Genomic DNA, 25142 nt, shown 5'->3' on the forward strand with positions numbered 1-25142 from the left:
GGAAATGGTAATTACAGGCAGGCTATAGATAGCCATGGAGTAGCACCTTATCAGCGCTACAARTATTTTCAACAGCTAAAATAACTCCAAGCAAACAAACCACAACCCCCACTAAGATTACACAAAGTTTTACCTCCTTTGCACATGAAAAGCAAGATCARGCCAGGCCTAGTCTGAGAGGACATCCTGAACTCTGCCAGCAGTGTGCTGATAGAGACTCCATCTATTCAAACAAGCAATTTCARGAGTGCACAACCTCAGAAAATGGGAATGCTACTTGAAATGCTGGAAACATCTAATGCTTCCTGGGGGATGACAAGAAGGGCAACTCATTACAGGGTGTCCTGGTCGGTGAACACCAGGTGACTGAAGCTCAACTCTAGGCCTCAGTGACAGTGCCTCAGGCTGCTCTCTGAGGCACTTGGAGTCACTCGTTATGAAGCTTCCAAAAAGATTGTCCCTTTTTCTCTCTGATGATCAGTGACAGGATGGAATAGCCTGGAGCTGTGTCAGCAGACGTGTGGTTGGATATTAGAAAATGGTTCTTCACACAGTGGGAAGATGGTTCTTCACACAGTGGGAAGATGGGCACTGACCAGCTCCCCAGGAAAGTGGTCAGAGCACCAAGAATCGTTTGGACAACGCTGTCAGGCACACTGTGTGATTCTTGTGGCTGACCCGCACAGGGCCAGGAACTGGATTTTCATGATTTTGTGGGTTCATGTTTGTGGGTTCCTTCCAGCTCAGAATATTCTGTGATTCTGTGATTCTTGCAGCGTGCTCGAGGAGGAGCCTGGGCGCCCGCTCCACAGGGAAAACGAGAGCTCCCGAGTCCTGCGGGTCCCCCACACGGAGCCCGCCCGCCGCGGGAGGYTCGGAGGCGCTGTCCCGCCGTGCCGGGCCCCGTAGGAAGCGGAAGGGCCGGCGGAGCCGGGAGCGGGCCGGGAGCCGCCGGAACAACCGATGGGTGCCGGCCCCTGAGGGGGCGGGTTGAGGGCGGCCGAGCCGGAGCGGCGCCGGGCCGGGGCGATGCTGCTGCGCCTGGYGCCCGAGTTCGAGCTGCGGAGGGACGTGGTGCCCTGGCTGGCGGCGCGGGGCTGCGCCGCGGCTCTAGGTAATGCTCCGGGAGGCCGGGGAGAGCTCCATCCCTCCGGCCGGCCGTCCTTCCGTCCCTCCGGCCGCCACCGTGCCCGCCTGTCCGCGGAGGAGCCGSGCTGCGGCGAGGGCCCCGTTTGCGGGACCCCGGGAGAGTCCCGGGTGCGGGGATGGCGGCGGGGGAGCGACCCATGGCCCCACTCGGCCGGGTTTGAGGGAGTGACCCTCGGCTGCCGGGGGACTTGAGCTGGGCAAGTTTGGTGTCCTCAAGGAACTTCTCACATACCGAAGACACTTGTACACATCTGCTGCACTCCACAGCTTGTTTCTTCTTCCTGCTTCTTCACGCGTTTAGGGCTTTCTCTTTTTTTTTTCTCCACGCCTCCCCCCTTCTCCCCCCGCCCTCCCAAAAGAAAACAAAGTTTTAGCTTTACTCTCTCTCCCACGCTGCTCCCCTTTCTGTGAGGAAAAACCCCACAGCCTGAGCACTTTGGTGTGTCTGGTAAACGAGTGCTAGTTTAAAATTAGATGCGGCGTCAGCTGTCGCAGCGCCGTGCGATCGCCGGCAMAACGAGCGCTCGGGGTAGTGGTTGGAAAAAAGTGACCCCCGTATTCTTGGCCTTGTGGCTTTTTGCTTGTTGTTCATCTGCAGAGYGGTTGGCTCAGTTCTGCTTTGCAGAAACTAATGAAAACCTTATTMTAATAAAATAATAATACTGTAAAGGTTATTGCTTCAGTGGAAATATCATCGATGCACGGTATAATGAACTTGAAACATCCTCAGTTGCTTTTACTTTCTTTAAAATACTTAACTTGCTTCCCCACGTTGAGGGGCTATTATTAAATAGGTTCATAAGATTTTGTTTGGTGACAAACCWGAAAGAATAATCCTGGACAATAAGAGAATTATTTACCAAGCCATCATTTACACATTCTGTTGAACGTACTTTGCATTTTCTACATTTGCTGAACAATTGTTTGATGGTGTACTGAAGGGGTYTGAGGTAAAATTCTGAAATTCTCCGTGCATCATTGATTAATCTATGAATTTATCAGTTCATCAGTGATGAATTCAAAGATAAATCAATCTATATGTTTATGGCATAAGGATCCCAAAAAGRCATTGACTTGTGTTAGGGAAGAAGAAATTGTATTAAGTCTTTTAAAATGTAGTAGAGTCKTCATTCAGTAAACGTCCCTGGTAGTAAAGAATCATAATCTAGTTTGGAGGGTGCATCTGATCAAATACCAGCACTGTTGTATTGCATTTTAACTTTTATCTGTGTATACTGACTTCCCCCTCACTCAGTGCTGTCATATTAGGAACATGAAGGTGGGAGGTAGGGATTTGAAAAGATTAATTTAAACATCAAAGAAATATCACAGAAAGCAAATAATTTTTAGGAGTCATGGTACTTTTATGTCAGTGATTTCAGATGTTAGTTATTCATATTTATTATTTTAGTTCCTAAGGACTTGAAAGCACTTGATAGAGTGTGAGAACTGCTAATTGTGTGAGAGCTGAGAGTAGCTGTGATAATAGGAAGGGAGTGGCAAGTGAAGCTAATCAGCSTTGTTCTCTTTATTCCACTTACTGTTGGATGAGCTGCATATAATRGCCTTCAGAATATCAAACTCTCCCTTGTCCTGAGATTATGTTGATTAAAGCTGTGTGCTGGGCAGGCAGGCTGGGTTGGTTCTTTTGCAGCCCTTCATCTGCTGGTCTCAGCTGTGGGCATGAGGAAGGAGTCACAATTCTATCTGCAGGGTTTTACAAGTCTGCAGGACTTTCCAGGGGCAGAGACCATCACCACTTCTTTGCCTCCATATTCCTACTGACTTTTCAGTGATGTGAAACTCTCTTCTGACCCAGAACTTTTTCAGCACCTTTAAGATGTCTGTCTCAGATGATAGGGAAATTCATGGACATGGAGATTTCTTATGGACCTTCTTCTCTAGCAAAATCCTGTTCTGAGGAAGTATTACATGAGAAAATGTGGAGACTGTTGTACTCATCTTGAAAGTCTGAGGTGGTGGTTAAGTTCCAGGAAGCTTCTGATAAAAWAAGAGTTTATTGTTATTTTAGAGTCTTCTAGTGGCCACCACCTAGCTCTAATGTAGTGGTGTTGTAGTGTACGTTGAGTGATCTGAAACCAATAGAGATGTATTGTTCAATGCACAGGAAGAATTTTCATTGTCCTCCTACAACAAAATAGAAAATTTACTTCCTTCTGATAATACTTGAAAACAGGTTTTTTTTTCTTATCACTGCAACTGTACAAGCSAGTTTGTAGTATCAGGCTTTTAAAACCAAATTTCACTAAATGTCTTTCCTTTAGCAACACTTTGTGATAACTGCCAAGTAAATAGTGTCAGTCTTAACTTAATGCTTGCAGACAGTTGTGGAGAGTTCTTTTTTGTTGATGCTTGCTGAAGTGCAGGCCACCTTTATCATAAAATTAAGACCAATCATGCAGCTTCATCTTGTTAGGGGTAAAAGTTCCACTTTTGCTAAAAATTGCAGCTGAGATAAACACATTTTTGATACCTGCAGTGATTAGAAAACATAAAAACAGCATCAGGAAAGCATGCATTTTTGTCACCTTGAGTACAGKATTTTATGCTTTCTTCTGGAGCTTTTCTTTTTATTTTGTGCTGCTTTGTCCAGATATGAACTTYTCTTTCTGTGTCCATCTTAGCTTCCTGCTCATTTGTTTCCACTTTAACCCTGCTCTTTAATTCACATCCCATATAGTTTCTTGTCCTGCATTGTTTAGTTCCCTGTACTTGTAGGTAGATTGCATATCTCTCTATAGAATGTTTAATCTTGTGGTTCTTTGGGTTTTGGTTGTTATTTTTTTCTTTATTTCTTTTTGGAGGAGGAGGAGGGATAAGAATGACACAGAAGTGGTGGTGGTTGTGTTGTAGAACTAAKGTCTAATCAAATAGTTTATTTTTAGGCTTTCATTTGAGATGCTGAAGGGGCCGGTGTGAGCAAATGATACTGTACTCAGGCTGGTTCTGCCTTCCTTTAGTGTCCTGAGGATTGGAGTATGACTTAACTGTTAGAGCCCCATGTTGTGTATAGTGAATAAATGAGCAAGGGTGGGCGTTTGGTTTGGTTTTTTTGTTCTTTGAAAAAATACATTACATTTTGATAACAAAAAGTAGTGGCCATTAGAATCATAACGAAGATGAAGAGGTAGAAGTTTACAGAAATAATTTTTTTGCATGTTTTGAAATCCCTTAACTATTTGCATTGAAGTTTATCAGATTTAAATAATGGTGTAAGAAGTATTCTCTCTTTTTCCAGGAGGGAGTAATTTTRGCATATGCAAATAAGTATTTACATGTTAAAATGTATTTAGCATATTGGCTTAAAGTGTACATAAACTGTATGACAAACCAGCTGAAATGAAAATCCTGTGCCTTTTTGTACTTCRTATTTCAGATACTTCTGAGAATTCATCAGCAATCTATGTTGTAAATGTTGAAAGAAATGGAAAAATTATTTATACCTGGAAGGTAAGTCAGTCTTGGAACTTAACAAAAATATAGGTGACAGTAATACTGTATGTAAATCTAACTGAGTTCTTGTAGTTTAGTTTTTTTTGCAGTGTGTGTTAGAACATGGAAACAAGACTGATTACAACCTGGGAGGTTGGGCAGTGGGAAAATACCCATCTCCACTTCAAACAAAGGTTAAGAATGATGAAATGAATAGTAAAGTACTCACCTGATTAAGTCTGTAGGGGTTTTGCCCTTGAATTTTTGTAGCYCAGAATCTCCTCCTGAATGAAACACAATTTCTTTAAAACACTTCATAAGCAGCATATAACTTCACCCTCAATTTCTTAGCAAAGGCTAGCTGTTAAATTTGTGTGCAGTGCTTTAGTTAAATGTTTTATCCTMCTAAGATATCTTAAGAGGACATTTATCAAATACTATTTCTGTATATACTTTTCTTCCAAGATTCATCCATAACACTTTATTGCAAGTAGTCTGAAGTCACAATCGTTTATTTGATGTCTTGAAGTATCTTGAGCTGGCTTCTTAACATAGGATTCTGCTCTCCATGGCATATGTTTTTAGTTCCAATTGGGTTTTATAATGGTTTCAGAAGGTGAATCTTTGTCTTGTTCTCATTGTTCCCTTGATGGAACAAGTTGTGCTTCTTGGCTGTGCAGCTCAGAGTAGTCTGTAGATCCAACTGGATCCTGAAGGATCTTGGTTCTTGAGGAGCACAAATATGAGATGAGCTCCAGTAGAGCTGCCTTTCATTCCCCTCTGGCTCAACACTGCTAAAACTCTCCAGCTTCCCTAGGGTTAAGGGAAGAGGYGAGGCATTCATCAAGATGTAATACACTTTAACTGTGGGTGGATGTTTCCTTTGGTACAAGTGTAAGTAGGGGAGTCTGTACAAGACAACAGTAACCATAAAAACAATTCTATAGAGTGTCAAATTTTGCGTTTTTTTTCTTCATTGCTCAAAACACTAGAAGACTATGCAAGAAACCCTCTAGCTCAGCAGGAGATCTGGTGCTGTATGTGTGGTGTTGCTGCTTTCTAGGACCTGTGGAATCTCACACTAAGCTTTTTGGGCCTCTGACAGTCTAACTGCCTTTTGTGCTCTTCAGAGTCTCGCAAYTGGCACCAGGGCAGAGTTCTAGCTCAGGGTTCACACACCTAAATGTGTGACTGCCTGCCTGCTGGGTGTCTGAGCTCCCACTGGAGTCTGTAGGGGTGTGGTCAAAACTGTTGGTGGAGTTTAGGGAACTGGCCACTTGTAGCCTGTTCTTTGGGAGCCGGTTTATGGCATGGAGGATGTAAACTAGACTAAGCTGCCCTGGCTTGTTTCCCAATAGATACACAGTGAAAACAACATTTGTCTTCTAAGTGAGAAGGTCAAGTATGGTCTGTGTGAAACCAGGGAAGGTGGAGAATGAGTTTGATATTTAAGCTTATTTTAGAATATTATGTTGTACTGTAGTTTTGACAGTGTCTGTATTTTGTGACATTAAAAGTTAGTGTAAGAGAAGATATTTTTAACAGAAGTGAATTCTATTTGTAAGGTAATGCAAGAATCTTCGGAGTACAAATGAAAACAAGTGTCCTAGTTTATGCATAGTCATGGGCATTCATGTAGTTCTGTTGCCAGTCCTTTAAAGTGTGTTTTTCAGTATCTAAGTACAGAGAGTGTTAATGTTTCAGACTCACTTGAAAAAAAAAAAAGTTATTTGTGAAAGAATTTGCTTAATCTTAAATTAGGAGGCCTGGAGCCTGTGTATTTGTATAAAGACATTTTGTTTTCCTTGTTTAAATCAGAAGTCAAAGACTTTTGTCATTGCCACAACAATAATGAGACACTCAGAAATAGACCCCTTAGGAAGCGAATACTCAGGCTTTTGTTTCAACTTCACAAAGCAAGATGCCATAAATTTGTAAATAACCACAGATCTCTCCCCTCTGCCCCTAAGCAGTTGTTTAAAACAATGATGTTCACTGTGTAAGTAGAAACCTATGTGGCTGGATTTAATTTCAGTAATTTAGCAATTTAGTGCCTATACCCCGAGTACATTAATAGACATGAGTTTGATTTGATGTATGCTGCAAAGCAGAATTTTCTTTTTTGATACATTTTGGAAAATTTGAATTATGGTAAAAATTAAGATGTAATAAAGTTTTGATTTGTAGTCCCAAACATTTTTAAGTGTCCSAAACAAAATCATCATATATTAATTATCGAGAAGCTAGAAGGGATGGATATTATGTTACTCTTCAAATGCAAAAGGCTGGTGGTGAGCTTGTAAAGTATTTAACCTTCAATCTCTTCCTAAGGCAGACCTGAAATCCTTTTTCCAGGCTATATCCAGATCACTGGGAGCTRATTTTTGGTGATGTTTGATGTTTCTGTGCTTCCTTTTGGAGGAATGACCCACCAAGTTGATGAGGTTTGAAATACCAGCCTTAAATCTCCAGGAGCCATAGCATCCCTATTGATTCATGTACAGACATCTCTCTTCTTGGCCCTACTGCCTGTGACTAAAATCAGTTTAGAAGCAAAGTGAGAGAGGCACTTGGTTTATGCAATGGGTTGTGGGCTGTGGGTTGGTCACATTTCAGCTTTATCCCATGTGTTAATTCTAAAAGGARAAAGTAAATCTTTGTTCTCTTAGAATTAGTATTTGCTTTCTTGGAATTAGATAATTAACTGCCTGTTCATATATAGGACAGGGAAGTGTGCAAGGATGTGTGTCAAGGGGCAGGGAGATGGAGTGGAAGGAAAAAAAAAGAAGAGCAATGTTCAATTTTGTGTATATTTATATTGCTAATGCTAATTTGTTTCCATCCATAGGGAAATCAGAGAAACACTCACATTGGATTGTATGATCTTCGAACTAAACAAAACGAGGTGAGAGCAATAACACCTTCTCTTTGGTGAAGACAGTGCTGTAGTGTTTCAGATTTTGATGCTTTGCAACACAGTATGTGTTATGTCCTTAAGGAGTGTGAAACATAAAATATACTGGAGAAGGTATTGGAAGGATTCTCAGTAGTATTAAAATGCACCACATTACAGAACATTTGAAAGGCTTGAGAGTAGTAAAGCATCATGTCTGCAATCTTTGTTTCTAGATAACCAATTCAAGTCCTTTCCACTCTTCTTCATGTTGCACTCGTGTGCTAAGAAGGAAATGTTTGGGGTTTTCTTTATATGTGCATTCTTGGTCTGTTTGGTGCTACCATTTGTAAGAAATTCTAAAACTGAACATATAGGAATTCAGTAACTAGAATAATGATAACAGGCAGGCCTTGCAAGTGTCCATATAACAGTTTGAAATGAGTGGAATTTTATATTTACATAAAAGTCTGCTATGCTGCTCTAGTAGCAACATCGAACTCAAAAGAACTAGTAAAAAATAAACATGAGAAAAAGAAGAACTGTTACAATTCAGGCTTGAAATGGAGTTCTGGGCATGAAAAGATTATTTTAAAGATAGAACTGTGTACTAGACAGCAGTGTTCCTAAGGAGAAGTAACTAGATGGTTTCCTTTATGGAATTAAAAAAAAGCACCTTTGTTAGCATTACTGTGTTTCCCTCTAGCACCTCTATATGTTTGAGAAGGATCTGCACATAATCAGCTGTTCAGTCAACAATGAAAGGACATTATTGGGTAAATATGTGTTTTATCATTAATTTTTTATAGAGATTTTATTTAGTAGAGATTTACTAGAATTACTTAAGTCTATTTTGACCTGTGTGTTGCCCACAGCAGTTTATGACTTTCAGTGGATCTGTCATCAGATAATATAGGTAACAACATAGACACAGCTGTGACAATATTGCTGTTTTATTAAAACATCTAGGACACACTGACCCTTTGTTCACTTCCCCTTCCTGCATTTATGCRTGCCTTCTACATCTAGAAGAGCTTCTGTTGTCCCTTTAACAGAAATCTTTTTGGTAAAAAAATTGTGRTGCTCATTGTTCGAGGATGTTTAATAAGATTAATATCAAATATGSACACTCATTGTGGTTGTGTTGGTGTTTTCTCCCCCCACAGCAGTCAGCTTCTGTCAGTATACGGAGGAAGAAAGAGCAAGTCAGCTCTTACAGTCAGGTACTGCAAGTAKATTGTTTTTGTGCTATTTGAAATATTCAATCCTTTTGCTTTCTTTCCCCTGTAAATTCTGTTTTAGAAAACAAACTTGTGTACATAAAAGAATCTTATCTAAAACATATTCTTTTTGCAGTATCCAAGTATTTAACCTTGCTGATTGAAATTCATCCCATTAATAATGTGAGAGTCCTAAAGGCTGTGGATAGCTGTGTTCGAGTACAGGTAAATTATTCAACTAATCTRAAGATAAGCCTTTTTAATCCACTGTGCTAGAGAGAAAGCATGGTTTAGTGCAGAAATATCATTTTATCTTGCAACTGTTACAGAGATAATGTCCCCTCTTCAAAAAAAWTTTAAATAAAGGAACTTCATAAAATGTTTGGTATAGAATATTTCTCTGACATGAAAGCTGCTTTTTTATTTCTCTTCAGTCCCTCAAAGCTTACAGTTATAGTGGTTGGTGACTATTAGTATGTAATAATTGCTATTTTTATTAATTTAATAACATTAGTGTGCCTGACTTAATTTAAAAATACATAGATACCCAGSTAAAAAAGCCCCAAAATAATTTAGTTAAGTGTTCTAAACTACTTTGATTGTTTACTTGCTTTTGTGAAACTTTCTGTATAGTTTCTTCATCCAGTTGAAGGCAGAAGTGCTTCTACAGAAAGTCGTCTCCTGTTAGTTTCGGAAGATAAATGTGAGTTAATATTTTCAAAGTACATTGTTATTCTTTTACTTCAAGATGATTGTTATAGATTATATTTTTGTTAGATTTTTATTGGAAAAAAAAAACCCAAGAGAAAGAAGGGTGTGAGTTATTCTAGGTGTTCCAAAGGTCTTTCAAGAAGTGTATCATTTACTGTATTTTTTTCAGTGTTAACAGAATGGCCATTGTCTACAATTAGTTGCTCAGCTCGTGCATTCATCAGTTATCTTTATTTGTAAAAAAGCTAAAATAGACTCTTTATAGCTGCCTATATAAATTCAAAGCAAATAAATTGACTGAAAGATGGACTCTCATTYAACATATGAAGTGGGCCAACAGTTCTTTGGATTCAGCTAACATTGCATGTTCAGCCTAATCTAATGGCAGGGAATGGATAAAGATGGACACTTGGAAAAGGCTGGGTTTTYCCTGCTTGTTGTAGAGTGAATTCACTTTTCCCATCCCCTTGGAGAGACCCATCTTCCCTAAGCTAGACACCAACACTRGGTAGCTGGACTTAGGTGGACAGAGCTAAATGAGAAACACAGCATCTGCTGGTTGAGTCTTGCAGTTCTCATACAGGCCAGCTGTGGATAACTTCCAGGAATTTTGGCTGAGAATGGACTGTGAGGTATATTCATGGCAGGARGTGAAGCAGGGCTCAGGGATAGCCTCAGACATGGACATGCAGCTCTGCAGWCTCTTTCTTTCCGTGTGTGCTCCTTGACTTGGTTGGGCACTTTCCAGTTACTGCTCTTTGTGCCTGTGCTGTGCTGATGTGGGCAGGGAACTGTTTCCATGAGGTGTTATGGTTGAGGCCACGCTCAGTTCAGGAAAGGAAGAGAGTCCACACCTCTGTGTAGACACCTGTGCTTGTGTATCAAAGTTTTCCTCTTATACTGAGTTGAACTTTCTTGGCCCTAAAGTGTTTTTATAGAATTCTAAGAGGTGAGCTTGTTAATTAATCTGTGTAAAAGCATTTAAAAATATTTGCTTGTAATTATTTTCTTTTATATTTCAAAGATATTGAACAATTTGACATTCATGTTGTTGCAGAAGAAGAACACAAAGTGGTAAGATTGAATAATCTTGGTATTTGAGRTTTTTTACTTTAATTAATTTGGCTGAAATTTTTTTGTAGTTTTATATTTGGGCAACATGAAGTTTATTAAAGAAAGCATTGACTAGTATGCCAACTTATGCATGTAACCACAAAGCTGATTGAGAAACTTTATACCTTGTAATCTATGAGGAAAGTTATTTATTTTACTGGTTTATTATGTGTTGCTGAATGCTTCTCTATGTTAAAAGTTGGAATTAAACATAGTGTTTATTCATTTTTAAACCATTTAAAATATTTGCAACCATTGAAAATATTTTCAGTTGCCTTCCCAACCTTGTATTTTGTTAGTCTGTGTGAACCTAGTARAGGATTCACTTAAAAAAMAAATGAAGAARAGATGTAAAACTTAGATACAATCCAAGTACAGTGAATGTTCCAATCTCCTTTTCCCCTCTTTTCTTTTCCTGTCTTTAACGTGCATTTTTCATCAACAAATTGTGGATGTTCTCCTTGAAAGACTTAATAAACATTCATCTAATGTAGTAAATAATTGTGTCATGAAAGCCAGTGTTTTGCATTATGGAGACAAATGCAGGCTTTGAAGGAAAAGTTAAGGACCTGATTTTGGTCACTTTGCAATCTTCCTGGTTTTCTCAGTTTATCCTGACTTTTCAAGCAATTGGGTTTTATATGCTAGACTACAGTAGTGGAGTAAAGACTTAAGTATAATCAAAAAACAGATTGATCTGATGTCCTTCTGACAAAGAGATTTGTTTTAGTTGATATGAAATCTCCCTACATCATTTAAGTGGGCATTTATACAATTCCAACAGTTTTCCACAATTCTAGTCTTTTTCCTAATTCTCTCTGAAGCTAAGACTTTGGATAGAAATCTCTTTTGGAGCTGACAYGTCTTCCTTCAATAGTTAATGTAGCTGATTCTGAACTGACTGTGGTATTTGCCTCCTCTCTGGGGAAGGGTGCCTCTGCTTTTCTTTGTTCACTTTGAGCAGCGTTTAAGTGGTGAATTTCATGCAAACAAGGAAGCCTGAAAGAAAAGATTTGTTAGGTGTACCCTGAAAACTGTTCTTCTGACCTCTTTAAACTGAGCACCTTGCACACAAAGGTGAATTTGTGTCACTAACAAGCAGCCTGTTCCCTCCAAGCTCCTTAGTATTTGTGCCTCTTTTCACACTGCTTTTCTATTTAAAGCACAGACTCTGCATGATTGTTACAARACCTTATTTGATGGCTTCTAATGTTTTTTTTTTCTTTCTCTGTAGGTGATTCAAAAGTCAGGTCAGCTTCCAAGAGCCAAAGTTGTAGATGACCTCGTTTGGGCTCAGTGGGACATGATGGAACAAAGACTCTTCTACATTGTTCCAAAGGTGAGTTGAAAGTCATTCTTGCAGTTTTGTTTCTGTCTGTCYAGTGACAGTGAAGTTTTGATTGTGRGGTAGCAAGTAAGAGTTTGTTTTCATTAGGGTGGTCTGTTTTGTTCCTGCCTCAAATAACCTAAAGCAAAAGCCAAACTTGCCTTAGTTAATTCTAAGTGCTTCGTWAATTCAAAGAAAACTGGTGGTCTTAGTATTTTCTATGCAAAAGGGTGGACTTGTTAATTTTTGGGTTTTTTTTGCTTTAGAAAGGTCTTTTATTCAAAAGTATCTAAATCTGACCAAAACTGTTGTGAATTCTAGAGAAAGTATTACATATGCAGACTTACTGAGTGACCAAATGAGGCCAGGTTCTTGGCAAGAAACTCTGAAACTCTTTGAGCTTGGTTTTTTACTTTTGTCTGAGGGACTATTTGCACTTGATGCCTTCTCCGTAAATAAAAATGGATTTTTTTTGATTTTTCTAACTCTTCTTAGCCACAAAAAGAGTGAATGTTAGGAAATACCAGGAAGTGAACTATGATGGAGAAACGTATTTGTGGTTTTGTTTCTGAGATACCCTTTTTGAACTGACCAAAACAGTTCTTTTTGCCATATAGGTAGATAYGGAAAACATTTTTTAAAGTTTTAAAAATGTGTGGGACGTGTATTGCTGTGCTTCAAGTGAGAGCCCACGCAATTATAGATGATTGGCAGATAATGATCTGGGACAGGAAGGAAACATGTCACAGTGCTATTATGAGGGGTTATATGTGGTTTTTAAATTCTTCTTTTGTCCCCTAACTTGCTCATAGCTGTTAGCAAAGGAGGTTGAGTGTGAAGAATGGTGCCGAGTATCCGATCACTTTTCTGTCTATATAATATGCTTCCTTACAAAACACAYCCTTTTTAATTCCAGGAATCAAAGAGTACCTTAAGATGTGTCCAATTTTATCCTGATGAAAATTTTAACTCAGTAGTAAGTTATGAGTATTTTATTATATAATGGCTTTTAGTGGGATGTAATTATGTTTTCTAGGTACTGGTACAGAGATCTGTTTGTYTTTTTAATTGTTGAAAATTTTTCAAAGGAAAACTGGGGCTTGTTTTTCTGTTTGTTTTTTGAGGGTTTTTGCATTATTTTCTTGTTAAGAATATATTCAGTCAGATTCAGATTTTGCCAAAGTAATGTAGCTTTAGTGGAATTACACTTCTRTTGACCTAGAAGGCAGTAAGTGGCATTCATGATACTATACTGGGCTTATACTCAGTTATTGAAAAAGAAGGCTAATCAAATGCATTAGACAAAGAAACTATGTACTAATTTTGTGTCAGTTTTAAGTGAGACAKGAATGTTTGTTGCAGCCAAAATACATAGAACAGGACATAAAAAGTAATTGTTACTGGACCTTTATCCCAGTGTCTAAAAATTGCTGCAATGCAGCGATTTATTTTTCTCTTTAAAAAAAAAAAAATCTGTTTTCTGGGGTTTTGTAGAGTGACTGTAAGGATTAGAGGAGGATAAATAAACTTTGTTAAAATGTTGAACCTGATGAAATGCGACTATGACACATTTTACTGGTCTGAAATACGAAACACAGCATATTGACCTCAGTAAAGAACAGGTTTGTTTTCTTTTTTGTTTAACAGCTGGAATCACACCTGGATATTGCTGTAAATGACGCACAGTTAAAGTAAGTTGTTYGGTTTCTTAATGTTTTGTTTTGCTTTCCTTTTAATATACATGTTTTTTTTTTTTTTACAAACCTAAGTAAAATTTGTCCAAACCACAGAATCTTTATTTGCAGTTGCCTACATGGTACTGGAACATAAGACTAACATGAGGATTGTGTCCAAACCTCCAGTTCTTATTTTCATCAGGGTCAACTGTAAAAAGTAATTTAATCCTTGACTGCTTCTTGTTGCCATTTTTAGAAATTATTTGTCCGAAATGCTAGCTATAGGTTAAACCTTCAGAGTATGCTGCACCTATTTAAACTAATTTGTTTTAGTTGGGCACGTTGTAATGGTGATGTCGAAATTTCTGGTAAGGGAATCTCTMAATTTTTAATTGCTGTTGCAAGTTTTGTTGGGCAATTAACCAAACCAGTAGGTCTTTTTTATAGTCTGTGAAGACACTGCCTGTACTCTGGTCTCCTCCAGCAGGCTCTTTCCAGCAGCCTGCACTTTCAAAAGGAAGATTTGTCTGATTTTGTCTGTGTCTGCCATTCACGTGACTGCATCCGAGCTTGTCTCCTGAGGGCTCCCTTTTAATTGAGGGAAAAAACTAGTCAGGATGGACTAACTCTCAGTTAGATTGATCTCATCCACATCTACCTTCAATCAGTAGCATTTACATTCCAAAAGGGCCTRTTTATTTTTGTGAATGAAAAGGCAGGCCAGAGCTATTAGGTCACATATCAGTAACTGAAGTTAGTTGAGTTCCACCCTGCCCAAGCTGTGACTCCCAGAATGTCTCAGTGCTGTGCATGAGGCTCAGTGTGGTGTTCCTGCATGTGCAAGGTGCCCTAAAAGGGTAGGTTATCCTCTTGCAGTTGATGCTGAAAGAACACAGCTCTTGTCAAAGCTTCAGTGCTGTATTTTATTTTATTTTATCTTTTTCAAAATTACTGCAGAAGACCTTGGAGAAAATCCCTACAGGATCAAAATACTTTCTGGGAAAAAAATACAACCAAACAAAAATCCCACCCAGCAACAAAAAAGCCAAAGCAGACTAACTACAGTCCTCTGCTACACTTTCTGCAGGGCAAAAATAGGCCTTGTAGATTTAAAGATATGTAAAACCATTAAAGCACAGGCAGCACGAGATTGAAAAATTAATGGTCTAACAAGTTCCATGTGAGTGTGATTTTGTGCTTTTCAAGTATTTCYACTGAAAGTAGTGTTCCTAATTGCAGATTAAACTGTACCTTTACAGCCATGGGCTGTAGAGTTAGTCTGCAAAACCTTTGAGTTATCRGGTGTTATGAGCATTTGGATTTCCAGTATGTCATGAGAACTTGCTTTCACTTCAGAGTAYAGGAATGGTTGGACAATGCAGTAAGTGAATATGAAGTTGTCAGGTATATTCAAAATTGTTGGATAACAGTGTGCATTCTTGGGATTCTTGTTTCTGRAAGTATTGAGCAAATTGGTTAAAGCCCAATTTAAATTGCATTACAGAACATTTGATTATAATTTAATTAATGCATTTTAATTACATAGTTACTGTTCTGGTGATCTTTTTGTTGCGTTRAATCTCTGGGGATGAAGTGATTTACTTCGTGATCTTCATTTGCTCATAGGCTTGTGAATTTTGGATATGATTACTGTCAAGACCAAGATGTTGCATCTAAATCATTGAACCTTCAGGTTTTTACAAGTAAAGCAGGTAATGAAGAAATAGAATTATGGTCAAAATTACCTCTGCTAGTAATTATCATGCAGTGCAATCATAATTAATTATTGAATTTCTCCATAMAATATTGAAAAACACACAAAAATAKAAACATAATGTCAGTGTGAGATTTGTATTACTTTGGAGCATACTTTACAGGTAACTGTGAGGAGAGGGAGAATGCACCTGTGCTTTGTCTTAATAATTTTTTTTACCTTCCAAAAGCTGCATTGAGGTTGAGCTGAAGTASTCAGGGTTTTATGTATCAACACCACCAACAAAATGGTCACCCAGAAGCTTTTTGGTAGCCCRGCTTCAAACACTGTGGCATTTTCCTGTCAGTTTCAGAACACAGGTGGTACCAAAGTGTGGTTGTTACATTAAAGCAATCTAATGTTAAATCTGGCCAAAATTATGTTAGAAAGTAAATTCAAGGAAGGTTTTGTCTGGGTTTCTGATCTAGTATGTATTTGTGTTACAGAGTGGACATATGTACACGTAGCATGTACAATGCAGGCTTTTAGAGCTTCATATTGCTGTTAGTATGTGGTGTTTAGAAGATCCAAGTATGTGATACTAAACTTGGTATGTGTTACAAAAGGGTTTAGTGTATGTATGAKTCCTTAAACTTAAATCTAAAATGTTTCTTAAACCTTTCGGATTTTCGTGTTTCCCTGCATCCTAATGCATGCATGAGCCTTTTTGGATTAAAAACCAGTCTCAAGAGGTATCTGTTCATCACAGCTGTTTACAGCTTCTAAACTAGACCATACAGGCAGGCAGAGATGGTATCTGTTTAACCTTTGAATTGTCAGCAGAGTTGTACAGGGAAGTGTTGCTGGAGAGGCTTCACGTCGCTCCCCAAGGCCTGCTGTGCACACCAGTGAACTGCTGAGCTGTCTGCCACTTGCACTGAAATGACCAGTAATGCAAATCAAGTGAAATACAGCTTCCTTACGCGGATTTTCTGTCTTACCAAGGCAAACTGCATGCTTATAAAGATTAGAGGGAAGGAATTAGAAGTAAGAGAAAGCCAAGTTTCTATCTTTCAAATGTAGATTGGGCATTTTCCTCTGTTAGCAAGACAGCTTTTTATATAAACAGGAAGTCTAATGAAGGCAAATATTATTAATTTGTGTATATGTTCCCTTTTAAAACCTATACTCCTCTGGGGTTTATTCAGATTGAGGCACCCCCTTGAGTTTAGGATGAAATTCAGTCATCCTTCAACAAGACTCTGGTTACTCTGAAATGTAATTTTTCCATCTGGTGACACAATATTTAAAGTCTGTGTAGAACCACTTGCAGGTGCTTTTCATTGCACTTACTGTAAAACACATAATTTGACARCTGCACTTACTAAATGCGATTACTGTATGTGGCTTTTCCTTGAATGTTGTTTGAAACTGGGGATTACCTTGCATGACTCATTTCAGGTAATTAGCAGTTTGGAGCAAGTTATTTTGGTTCTAAAACCATATCTAGTGAACCCTGTGGGTAATCACACTGAAGTTCCCTTTYGTGCCTCAGTGGTGATTTGCAAAACTGGACTGCAAGTTCATTGTGGTGCAGACTGTGCCTTCCATGGGACTGCTAGCATGGGTCAGATATTAATGCTGGTATCCCTACTTGTACTATTTCAGACATCCCTGACAAAGTGTAATTGGAATAACTTCAGAYTGGAATATTCCATGCGATTTCCCAYTTAATAAAACTGTTATTGGGTCCTGCCAATCTGAATTCTGAATGAAATCACTTTTCCTTTCTCATTCTCCTTTCCACAGCAGAAAAGTACCTCTGTTCCTAACACTCAGCACAGAGAAAACCTCTCCAGATAAAAAAGCTCATGTGTTCACTGATTAGCTGAGATCAAGCAGTTCCAGTCTCAGAATTAACTTTGTATGTCCAGAATTCAGTGTTTATTAAATAAACACTGTGCTGTTTATGTTTTCTCTTAGTGCTTTAGAAGTACTTTATAATTAAATTTTTCAGTGTTAAAAAAATGCAGGCAATAAGAGGTCATAGATACTGGATTACCGTCACCTACCTACCTGCCTGACAGTTAGGCATCTAGACTAGGTTTCTAGAGAGAAATAGGCATCTTCAGAGGATGATTGTTTCAATCCATATTTCTTTGTTTGCTGTCTAGGAGTCTAAATGAGATATGTTTGGATGGCTGAAGTGAGGCAAGTYACTCCTAAGACAGTAAAACTTAGACAAAATGCCTCTGTTGTATTCGAGTTGTGGCATTTGGATGCCATGCAGGGATGTTGGTAGACCCTCACGTTTTGATGTTTGCTTGAACAGAAATGAGGAATTTGTAGTTACAGTTTCCTAGGGAAAACTTAATGTCTTCATATCATAGATGATTCTTACAGTCTCAATGGTGACTTTATCAAGTGACAGAGTTGTAATTGCTGTTTCCTGGATGGGGGTAGAACTTAATTTTTAAATACTTATTTCTTTTATTTTTACTTTTTTTTCTTAAACCTTTGTGGTCAAGATCTTTTCCCCTTTTATTTCTAGAAWGGTAAATGATAAGTGCCCATCCAAGTATATCTTCACATGAATCTCCTCACCTTGAGGCATTCAGCTACAGATATTTCTGTTTGCAAATGATGTTGAAATGGGTAGTGTGGAAGATCTGCATTCACATGAAACACCATAGCAGTGCAATAGAACAGCAAGCTTTCCCTGCAGCAGCCCAACCCATCTCTCCTTTGCAGAGAGCACTGCTAAGGGTAGGAAAGGAGTCTGTGGTGTATTCTCAGTCTCTGGCTGCTCTGCTGGGATTGCCAGGACTGTGTCAGATGTAACATTGCTCAGACACTTGCTGCTCTGTGGCTGCCCTGTTTCTGTCTGTGTTAACAAAGCACCATTTGTTATTTCCAGTTGTTTGTAGTTCAGTTGGTTGACGCTTGGACCAATTCTTAATATGCCCCATAGCTTCTGTTTCTGTGGTCAGCTTGCACATGCTACCCACTGACACTTCAGTCTGAACAGACTCACTTGCATGTTGTGCAATTTACAGAGCAGCRTACACAGTAGCCTCCAGCGTACAAGAAAGAAATTTGCAGTGCTGGAAGGGAGCTGTTGATAATAAAACAGCATTGTGGGTTGCTGGAGCTTTTCCAGTCTTCCCCATGAGTCCTGATGCTGCTACTTTAAAAATTATGCATATTCTGAAAGAAGCCAAGTGCTTTGGCAAAATGCCCTGTCTGTTGTCTGAATGACTCAAATATCCAAGCAAAACTGTATCAAACAATATTCAGTCAGCTTAGAATAAGCAGAAAGAAAAACTGCATCTCAAGAAAGTAGTTACCTTCTCCAGAAGGCGGAAGTGTGAAGTGTCTCAGCCATATCACAGCTATGATACAGCCTTGTGGTGTGAAATACAGACACATTTAATCAAATAAAGTAACTAGGTAGCTGTGCTTTTTTTGTACTTGTGCTTTTTCCGTACTGTGCCATTTTCTGTATAACTTGTATACACAGCCTTTTTGTTTTTGCAGAACAATATCTGTAGTAGTATTACTTTCTTTTCTTTTAAATGTAAACTGTCAATAAAGGTAAAAGGTGAATGGTCATATTTGTGGATGAGCTTTCCCAGCTGTATTGGGATAACAYGGTTTGGAAGCTGTTTCTAACATCAATGCCAAAGCATCAGAGTAAGGGGATTAAAGTTTTTATAAGAGATGAAGGCTGGGTTACCATCCAATGGGGTCAAAACRGGATCAGTCTAATGTAGAATTAGTCTGGAAGTGGGAAACATTCCTGTATGCGATACCCTGGCTGAAGAAAACTTGTCCCAAGGACTGACTTTTCTCCTAAAAAGGGAATTAACAGTTCTTTGGGCTGGAAAGGGGGAAAGTGACTRTCACTTCTAGTGTGAGAAAGTTCTAGTAGTGTACTCCTACTCTGCCAATTTGAGATTACTTGAAAAGCARAGAAACTGCATTTTACTCTGTTGTTGAGCATATCTGACTGCTCCTGAAAAGAAAATATCTGGATTGAGGCAGTCTGTGGAGAGAAAGGCCCAATCAGTTTTCTGGCTGCAAGCATGATTTCCCCCAGAGAAGGGCTAAAATGTATTTCCCCTAAATGGAAGAGCTGGCCATGTCAGGACCCAAGTTTCCATCGTGCCAGATTGCCTCCTCTGTTCTTTCTGGATTTTGTTTCATTAGGTAAATGATGGTTAGAGGTCCATAGTAGACCTTAGTTTACCTTTTTTGAGAGATTCTAATGTGGAACAGTCTTGCTTTAGTTTTGTGCAGTATGAAGATATCTAGATATTCAGCCAGACAAGTGAATTTTCTTTCCCTRTTTTGTCTTCTTAGGAGGCTTGTGTTTGTGTTGTAGTCTAGCCTCTGATATTCCTTATGAGATCATGTACTCCATATATTTTTTACATAAAGGTAAGATTAACTTATHAACTTATTGCGCTTTATTTTGAAAAATGTCAGTGTGCTGAAAGAGTCACAGAATGCCTTTCAAAACAAATAACTACCAAAGTCTGCAGACAATAAACTACTGTGGCTGGTGTTTATAAAGACAGCAGCTGCCTTTAGCTGCAGAGTTGACTTTCCTGCTGCAAACTTCCTGCCTGATGCTGAGTGAGTAGCTTCAAACCAGTGGCCTTGTAAATGGTTATTAATTTGGTCCCTTATTTCTAGCCAGACTTTCCGGYGTGCTGAGCACAGACATCAGTGAAATCTGTGGGAGCTTGCAGGTGTGTTGTACTTATGCCATAAGGCATTTGTATGGGAAAYAGAGCCAACAGCTCTTAGCTTGAATGTCTGCTTAGAATGCCAGTTCAACATGTAATTTTCACAGCAAGAGCTGCAACACCCACTGACTCTAAGATTAGTTTCTGTGTAAGTGGTGCTCTAACTCTTAAAGTTAAGACGTTTGTTTTTGTTTTAAAATAATAAAGGACATTGTTTTATTCCAATCATAATAAAAGTTGTCATTATCAAAATTTTCTTATTTGGTACATGGACCAGAAAGGCAAATTCTTTCTCAACTGAGAAGCTGCATAGTATGGAGTAGCTGTGTTCACAATATACCTCTGTTCTACCTTAATTGTTTGCTTTCTTCTGTCAGGATGCTTCTTATATGTCAGAGCTGCACTAACATGGTGCTTTGCTGTTGGAACATTGTGGAATTGAGTGAACTACCTATCTGTGTTCTTGAAGGCATTAACAAATTGGAGAAGTGTTTTTTGGCTGTGAACATTGTGCATGGCACTACTGTGAAGGGCTAATTTCCCCAGACTCACTTTGGTGTGTAGCCAAAGGGTTGTTGGATTGCTTGGAGCCAGCCATGGCCCTTGTATATCYTGATCTGTACTAGGAAGAAACTGAGGATAAATATGGTGACACTGACTTGCTAAATCTGAAATGACCTCTGTTTGGTGCAGAGCCCACCAATGTGGGTTCATGTAAGATTGATTAGTTATACGAGCCAATTTTAATTAATGTCCTGCAGTGACCCACAGAAGCAGGGGTGTGTTGGGTCCACAAGCCATAATCTGGAGATGTGTGAGGAGTTCAGTTTGTTTTGCAGCCTCTGTAACCTTGGCTGGAAGCTTCCCACCCCTGTTAAAACAGTCACTGCAGCATAAACAGAGAAGWCACACTGCTGAAGTTTAATTCTGCAGTGCTGATTTTAGCTTGCATGTGCTCACATTGGCAAGTTTCAAAGTAGTGATAGTGAGCATAGTGACTCACTGCAAGTTATCTTCAGTCAGTATTTGGTATGAAAAATGGTATCTTTTGACACCTCTTTGTCTGTAGTGTTGCTGTTGGCAACATTTTTCCTTGATGGTCCTGAAGAACTGTGGATCTTACATTGAATTTCCATGCATTAATAAGTAACATCCTGATCATGATACCATTAGTTACTTTAATCTTCAGCTTTTCTCAGAGATGGAGAAAGTTAAGGGCTCTGTGTCATTCTTACTGGGGTCCAGAAGTGTGGTATAAGTCTAGATTAAAACAACAGCTGTGCTGATGCAAAGCCCATGCAAACACAGCAAGTCTGAAATGGGCCTATGTATAAACTGAGTTGAACTAAATTAGAGCAATAGGGCATGCAGATAAACAAAATGSAAGTTCTTTAAAGCAATTGAAAGATGACCAAAATGTGAAACATGGCTGTTTAAAGGATTTGTGTTTGGGTTTTTTKGGGGGGAAAGGTATTTTTGCGCAAGTTTGCTCTGGGATGGAATGCTTATTTAAACACAAACAGGCTGTGCAGTGCATGGCTGGTTTTCACACACTAAAGAACTGCTTTGTGTAGGTGCCAGTCTACCAAGTGTGCAGGAACTATGTTTAGGATGGATTAAATCTGCAGACAGCCCCATAAAACAGTCTATAATATGTCTATTTGGGTCTATGGCACTGCAGAAGTTTCTAGCTATAAAGTCATAGGTAGATTGTAACTAATGATGTTTATTGTTTGAGGTTTTTAAAGTGTTTTTATTTTCCCCCAGGTTACAACAAAACTTTTACAGTTTCTCTAGAAAGAACAGAATCTCATCAATTGAAGGAAGTGGCTTTTATGAATCTTGGTAGGTTACGTGTGTGATTGCCATTCTCTGTCTGCAGTAGGGAGACAAATGGCTAACTCTTCTCTGGAAGGAAAGGATTTTTTTTTTCTTCACTTTAAGTAGCAGTGTTATTTTGCTGCTTTTCTTCTGCTTGACTTTTGTATTTGGCATTTGATACTGCAGTGCTTCACTTTTAACAAGCAGCTTCCTTTGAAATTGTCTCAGAATCTGTCCTGGATACCAGCTGCTGAGTTCTGGGGTGTCTCAAGTCTCTTGAATCCACCCCTGGGAACCCAAATGTACTGCTAGTGTTTCCCGTGTTAATATAACAGCAGCTTTTAATTAACTCCTTTCATATTTCCTAAATATAATCAATGCCTCACAGAGAAGAGGGCCAAAATGAGAATCATGTGAAAGAGCCTCTTAAGGCAAATAAGTGATCAAGTGCTAAATTGACCACTGTTGTTTCTTTAAATAGACTATTATGTGGCTGCTTATTTGCCTGGCCAGTTCCTGCATCTCCTGAATATTCAACATCCTGACCTGCTGTGCTATAGTTTATTTCTGACAGGTATAGTAAAAATGCTTTAACTAATTTCATTGTTGTTTTGGAAACTTGTTCATATCTTTACATRAATGTTGTATTTCTCAATGTTTCCTATTTCTGAAGAAGAAAGGATACTGAAMAAATGAGACTGACATTTTTGCTGTTTCCATTTGAGAAAGAGAAGCTGAAATGGCATCGCATGCTTTATGTATCTTGTATTTCCTGCTTGTTATGAAATGGAAGAAGACCTTTCACTGAATTTGAAATTCTCTGCCTTGATTTCATAGTTTCCCTTCCCCCCATCTTTGCACATAGTTCTTGGTCCTCCTCTGTTTTCAAATTTCACATGGAGATGTAAATTTGATTTTACATTTCCTTCCTCCAATTGAGTTGCTCTAAATGTGTGTGTTTGGAGGGTGTGGGGAAAGGAAATCTGTGTTTCCTTCAYCTGATCAGGCTGATGCAATTTAATTTAGAGTCTCATCTGAGATGCGTGTTAATTCGTTTCCCACAAACACGTTTTTGTGGGAAGTGCTTTATTTTTGGAAGTGGGGTGCCTTTGTTTGAAAACAGAAATCTGTTGTTCTGATTGGGTGAAGGAGATGTAAATTGTGGAAACTGGTTCGGGAGCAGCATCACAGGAAGCTAATACCTGTTTTGTATGCATATTGAAATAGTATCCTGCTAAAAATGAGTGGAAAGCATCACTGATGTTTGGTGGGCCTGATTTCTGATGCACAGGGTCTGAAATACAATACCTGTATAGTACCATGATGGGAAACACTGGTACTCGCATAAGTAAATGAGTCTGATGCTTCAGTGAGTAATCATAGAGCAGAACCTTCCTGTTCTGGCCAYTGGGATTGACTGATTAGCACCTATTACCAATAGGTGCTGATTCTAGTGCTGCACTTGTGCTACTGTTCCTGTGCTCTGCTCTGTTCCACCACATGTACTTTGATTTGCCTTGGGGCAGCATTGTGAGCCTCAAATCTCTACACCTGCCCTGTGTCACCAATGGGGAAGGAGAGAACTGAGTACGGACTGTGCTCTTTATCTGCTTTCCTTATCGAGTTGACACCATTCCTACTTCTCTTCAGCATAATACCAGGGCAGCTAGTGCAAGAGGGTGTCTCCTTCTTACTGATGGGGACCTAGGAGAAATAATGGTAGAAGGTAAATTTTATGTTCTTACTCCTTTTTGTTTTCAAACCAATGTTCTTCAGGTGAGGATGCAAGAATTGACACATTGCAAAACTGTTCCATCCGGTCCCCATGGGTGTCAACAGTCCTGGATTGCGAGGCAGGAAGTCTGTATGCCGTGAGCATCAGTGACAGTGCCTTGCTGCAGTTCCTACACAAGAGCAAACAAGACTGCGAGAGATTGGCAGCTCTGCATTGTGCCCTGCTGTACTTCCAACACACAGAAGACTTGGAAATGCAGGTGGGAAAAAAACCTCCTCTAAATTTTTTTTTTCAGTGACTGACATCTTATAGAAGGCAGGGTCAGGGCRTGAATGATATCAGCCAGAGAAGTCTCGATTCACCTGCAGTGCCAAGAGGCTCATCAGCTGGGCTGCCCTGAACTCCTTTACTGGTCCAGTCTGTCCTGAAAACATTTGTGTCTCTATCCTAATCCATGCAAAGTGTTACTACCAAAACCAAAGTTTCTATACTCTTTTACAACGCTYTCTTAAACAGAGAGTTGTGACAAGCTCCCTGTTCTCATTCCGACAGATTATTCGGTGGATTTCTGAAAACCTGTCAACATGTMATTCTTTTGACCCCATTCAAGAATTTATCATTGGTAGGTATTTCTTTTCCTGCATACTGAGTTTTCCTGCATGCTCCAGTTGACACTGAAGGAGGCACCATGATAGTACAAACTGACTCTTTATGAACTTTTTGGTTATGATTTATGTTAACTAACCTGAAATTTGTGGCATTAAGGGACAGTATCAGTATCAGTTTAGAAGGTACATTGACATATCAAATTCAGATTGGCAGTAAAAATTTTCAAATGCATTTTTCTGTCAAATGGAACAAATGGATTTATCATTATTTTAGGTCTCTGGAGATTGGTTTCTCCAATTCTCCTCTAGCTCTAGCTAGCCCAAACCATTTTTTCAAAAGGATTTGGCTTATCATGATACTCTCTTCTAATAGCTGATTGCTCAGTCTAGCCAGTGCACAGTCTTTGTACAAAGGACCCCTGCAGTGCTGAGCTGTAGCCAAGCAGCTGACCCAGCCCTGCAGCCATCTGGACTTCCCTTCCTCCTTTTGTGCACAGAATGGGACCAGTTCCACCATGGAGGAAGCTGTTTCAGAGACAGCAGCAGGATTTGTCCCTAAAAAAGTGTCAGATAAGGAACTATGAAGCCTATTCTTGTTAACTGGTAGTTTATACAATCTTACCCTTTTAAATCTTTTTACATTGCATTCAGCCTCCCTATACTGCAGAATGTGTCYAGAAACTCAGAACCTGGATAAACTCCTGCCCTACACATCACTGCATGACTGGATTGGGGTAAGATAGCAGCTGGTACTTTAATTGATAGCTGGAGGGTCTGTTTTTTCTCATGTAGTGCAGCCTATAACTTACGTGTTACCTTTTCATAGATATGCTCCAAATTGATAGCTGTGCTTTATGCCTGTTTTACTTTGCCAAGTCTTACCCTTTGTGGTGTTTTCCATGAATCAATTTTTTTTGTCAACAAAAAAAAAAAATTAACAAAACCAAGAACAGTTATTATAAGCAAATGGATGGTTAAATATCTCATTTTTC

The 25142-nt window shown here is 39.1% G+C and overlaps 1 protein-coding gene across 4 annotated transcripts in view; it reads left to right on the forward strand.

Moving 5' to 3' along the window:
- Positions 1 to 926: 926 nt before the first annotated feature.
- The window catches only part of GSAP (gamma-secretase activating protein), a 44642-nt gene continuing 20426 nt past the window's right edge, over positions 927 to 25142 (forward strand). The window contains exons 1-18 of one of the 4 annotated variants that reach the window (XM_057364480.1): positions 927 to 1114; positions 4547 to 4620; positions 7451 to 7507; positions 8202 to 8271; positions 8662 to 8718; positions 8852 to 8940; positions 9349 to 9418; positions 10451 to 10500; positions 11774 to 11878; positions 12783 to 12842; positions 13514 to 13557; positions 15169 to 15254; positions 19598 to 19675; positions 21754 to 21831; positions 22289 to 22381; positions 23584 to 23801; positions 24095 to 24164; positions 24802 to 24884. In XM_057364480.1, the coding sequence (XP_057220463.1) occupies positions 1030 to 1114; positions 4547 to 4620; positions 7451 to 7507; positions 8202 to 8271; positions 8662 to 8718; positions 8852 to 8940; positions 9349 to 9418; positions 10451 to 10500; positions 11774 to 11878; positions 12783 to 12842; positions 13514 to 13557; positions 15169 to 15254; positions 19598 to 19675; positions 21754 to 21831; positions 22289 to 22381; positions 23584 to 23801; positions 24095 to 24164; positions 24802 to 24884 (1467 nt within the window). In that variant the 5' untranslated portion in view covers positions 927 to 1029. The remainder of the gene's footprint in view (positions 1115 to 4546; positions 4621 to 7450; positions 7508 to 8201; positions 8272 to 8661; positions 8719 to 8851; positions 8941 to 9348; positions 9419 to 10450; positions 10501 to 11773; positions 11879 to 12782; positions 12843 to 13513; positions 13558 to 15168; positions 15255 to 19597; positions 19676 to 21753; positions 21832 to 22288; positions 22382 to 23583; positions 23802 to 24094; positions 24165 to 24801; positions 24885 to 25142) is intronic. The other 3 variants (XM_057364477.1, XM_057364479.1, XM_057364478.1) reach the window with 3 other exon arrangements.

The sequence above is a fragment of the Malurus melanocephalus genome, unplaced genomic scaffold, assembly GCF_030028575.1.
Source record: "Malurus melanocephalus ecotype Western Australia unplaced genomic scaffold, MMel_1.1 scaffold_39, whole genome shotgun sequence".
Classification (NCBI taxonomy): domain Eukaryota; kingdom Metazoa; phylum Chordata; class Aves; order Passeriformes; family Maluridae; genus Malurus; species Malurus melanocephalus.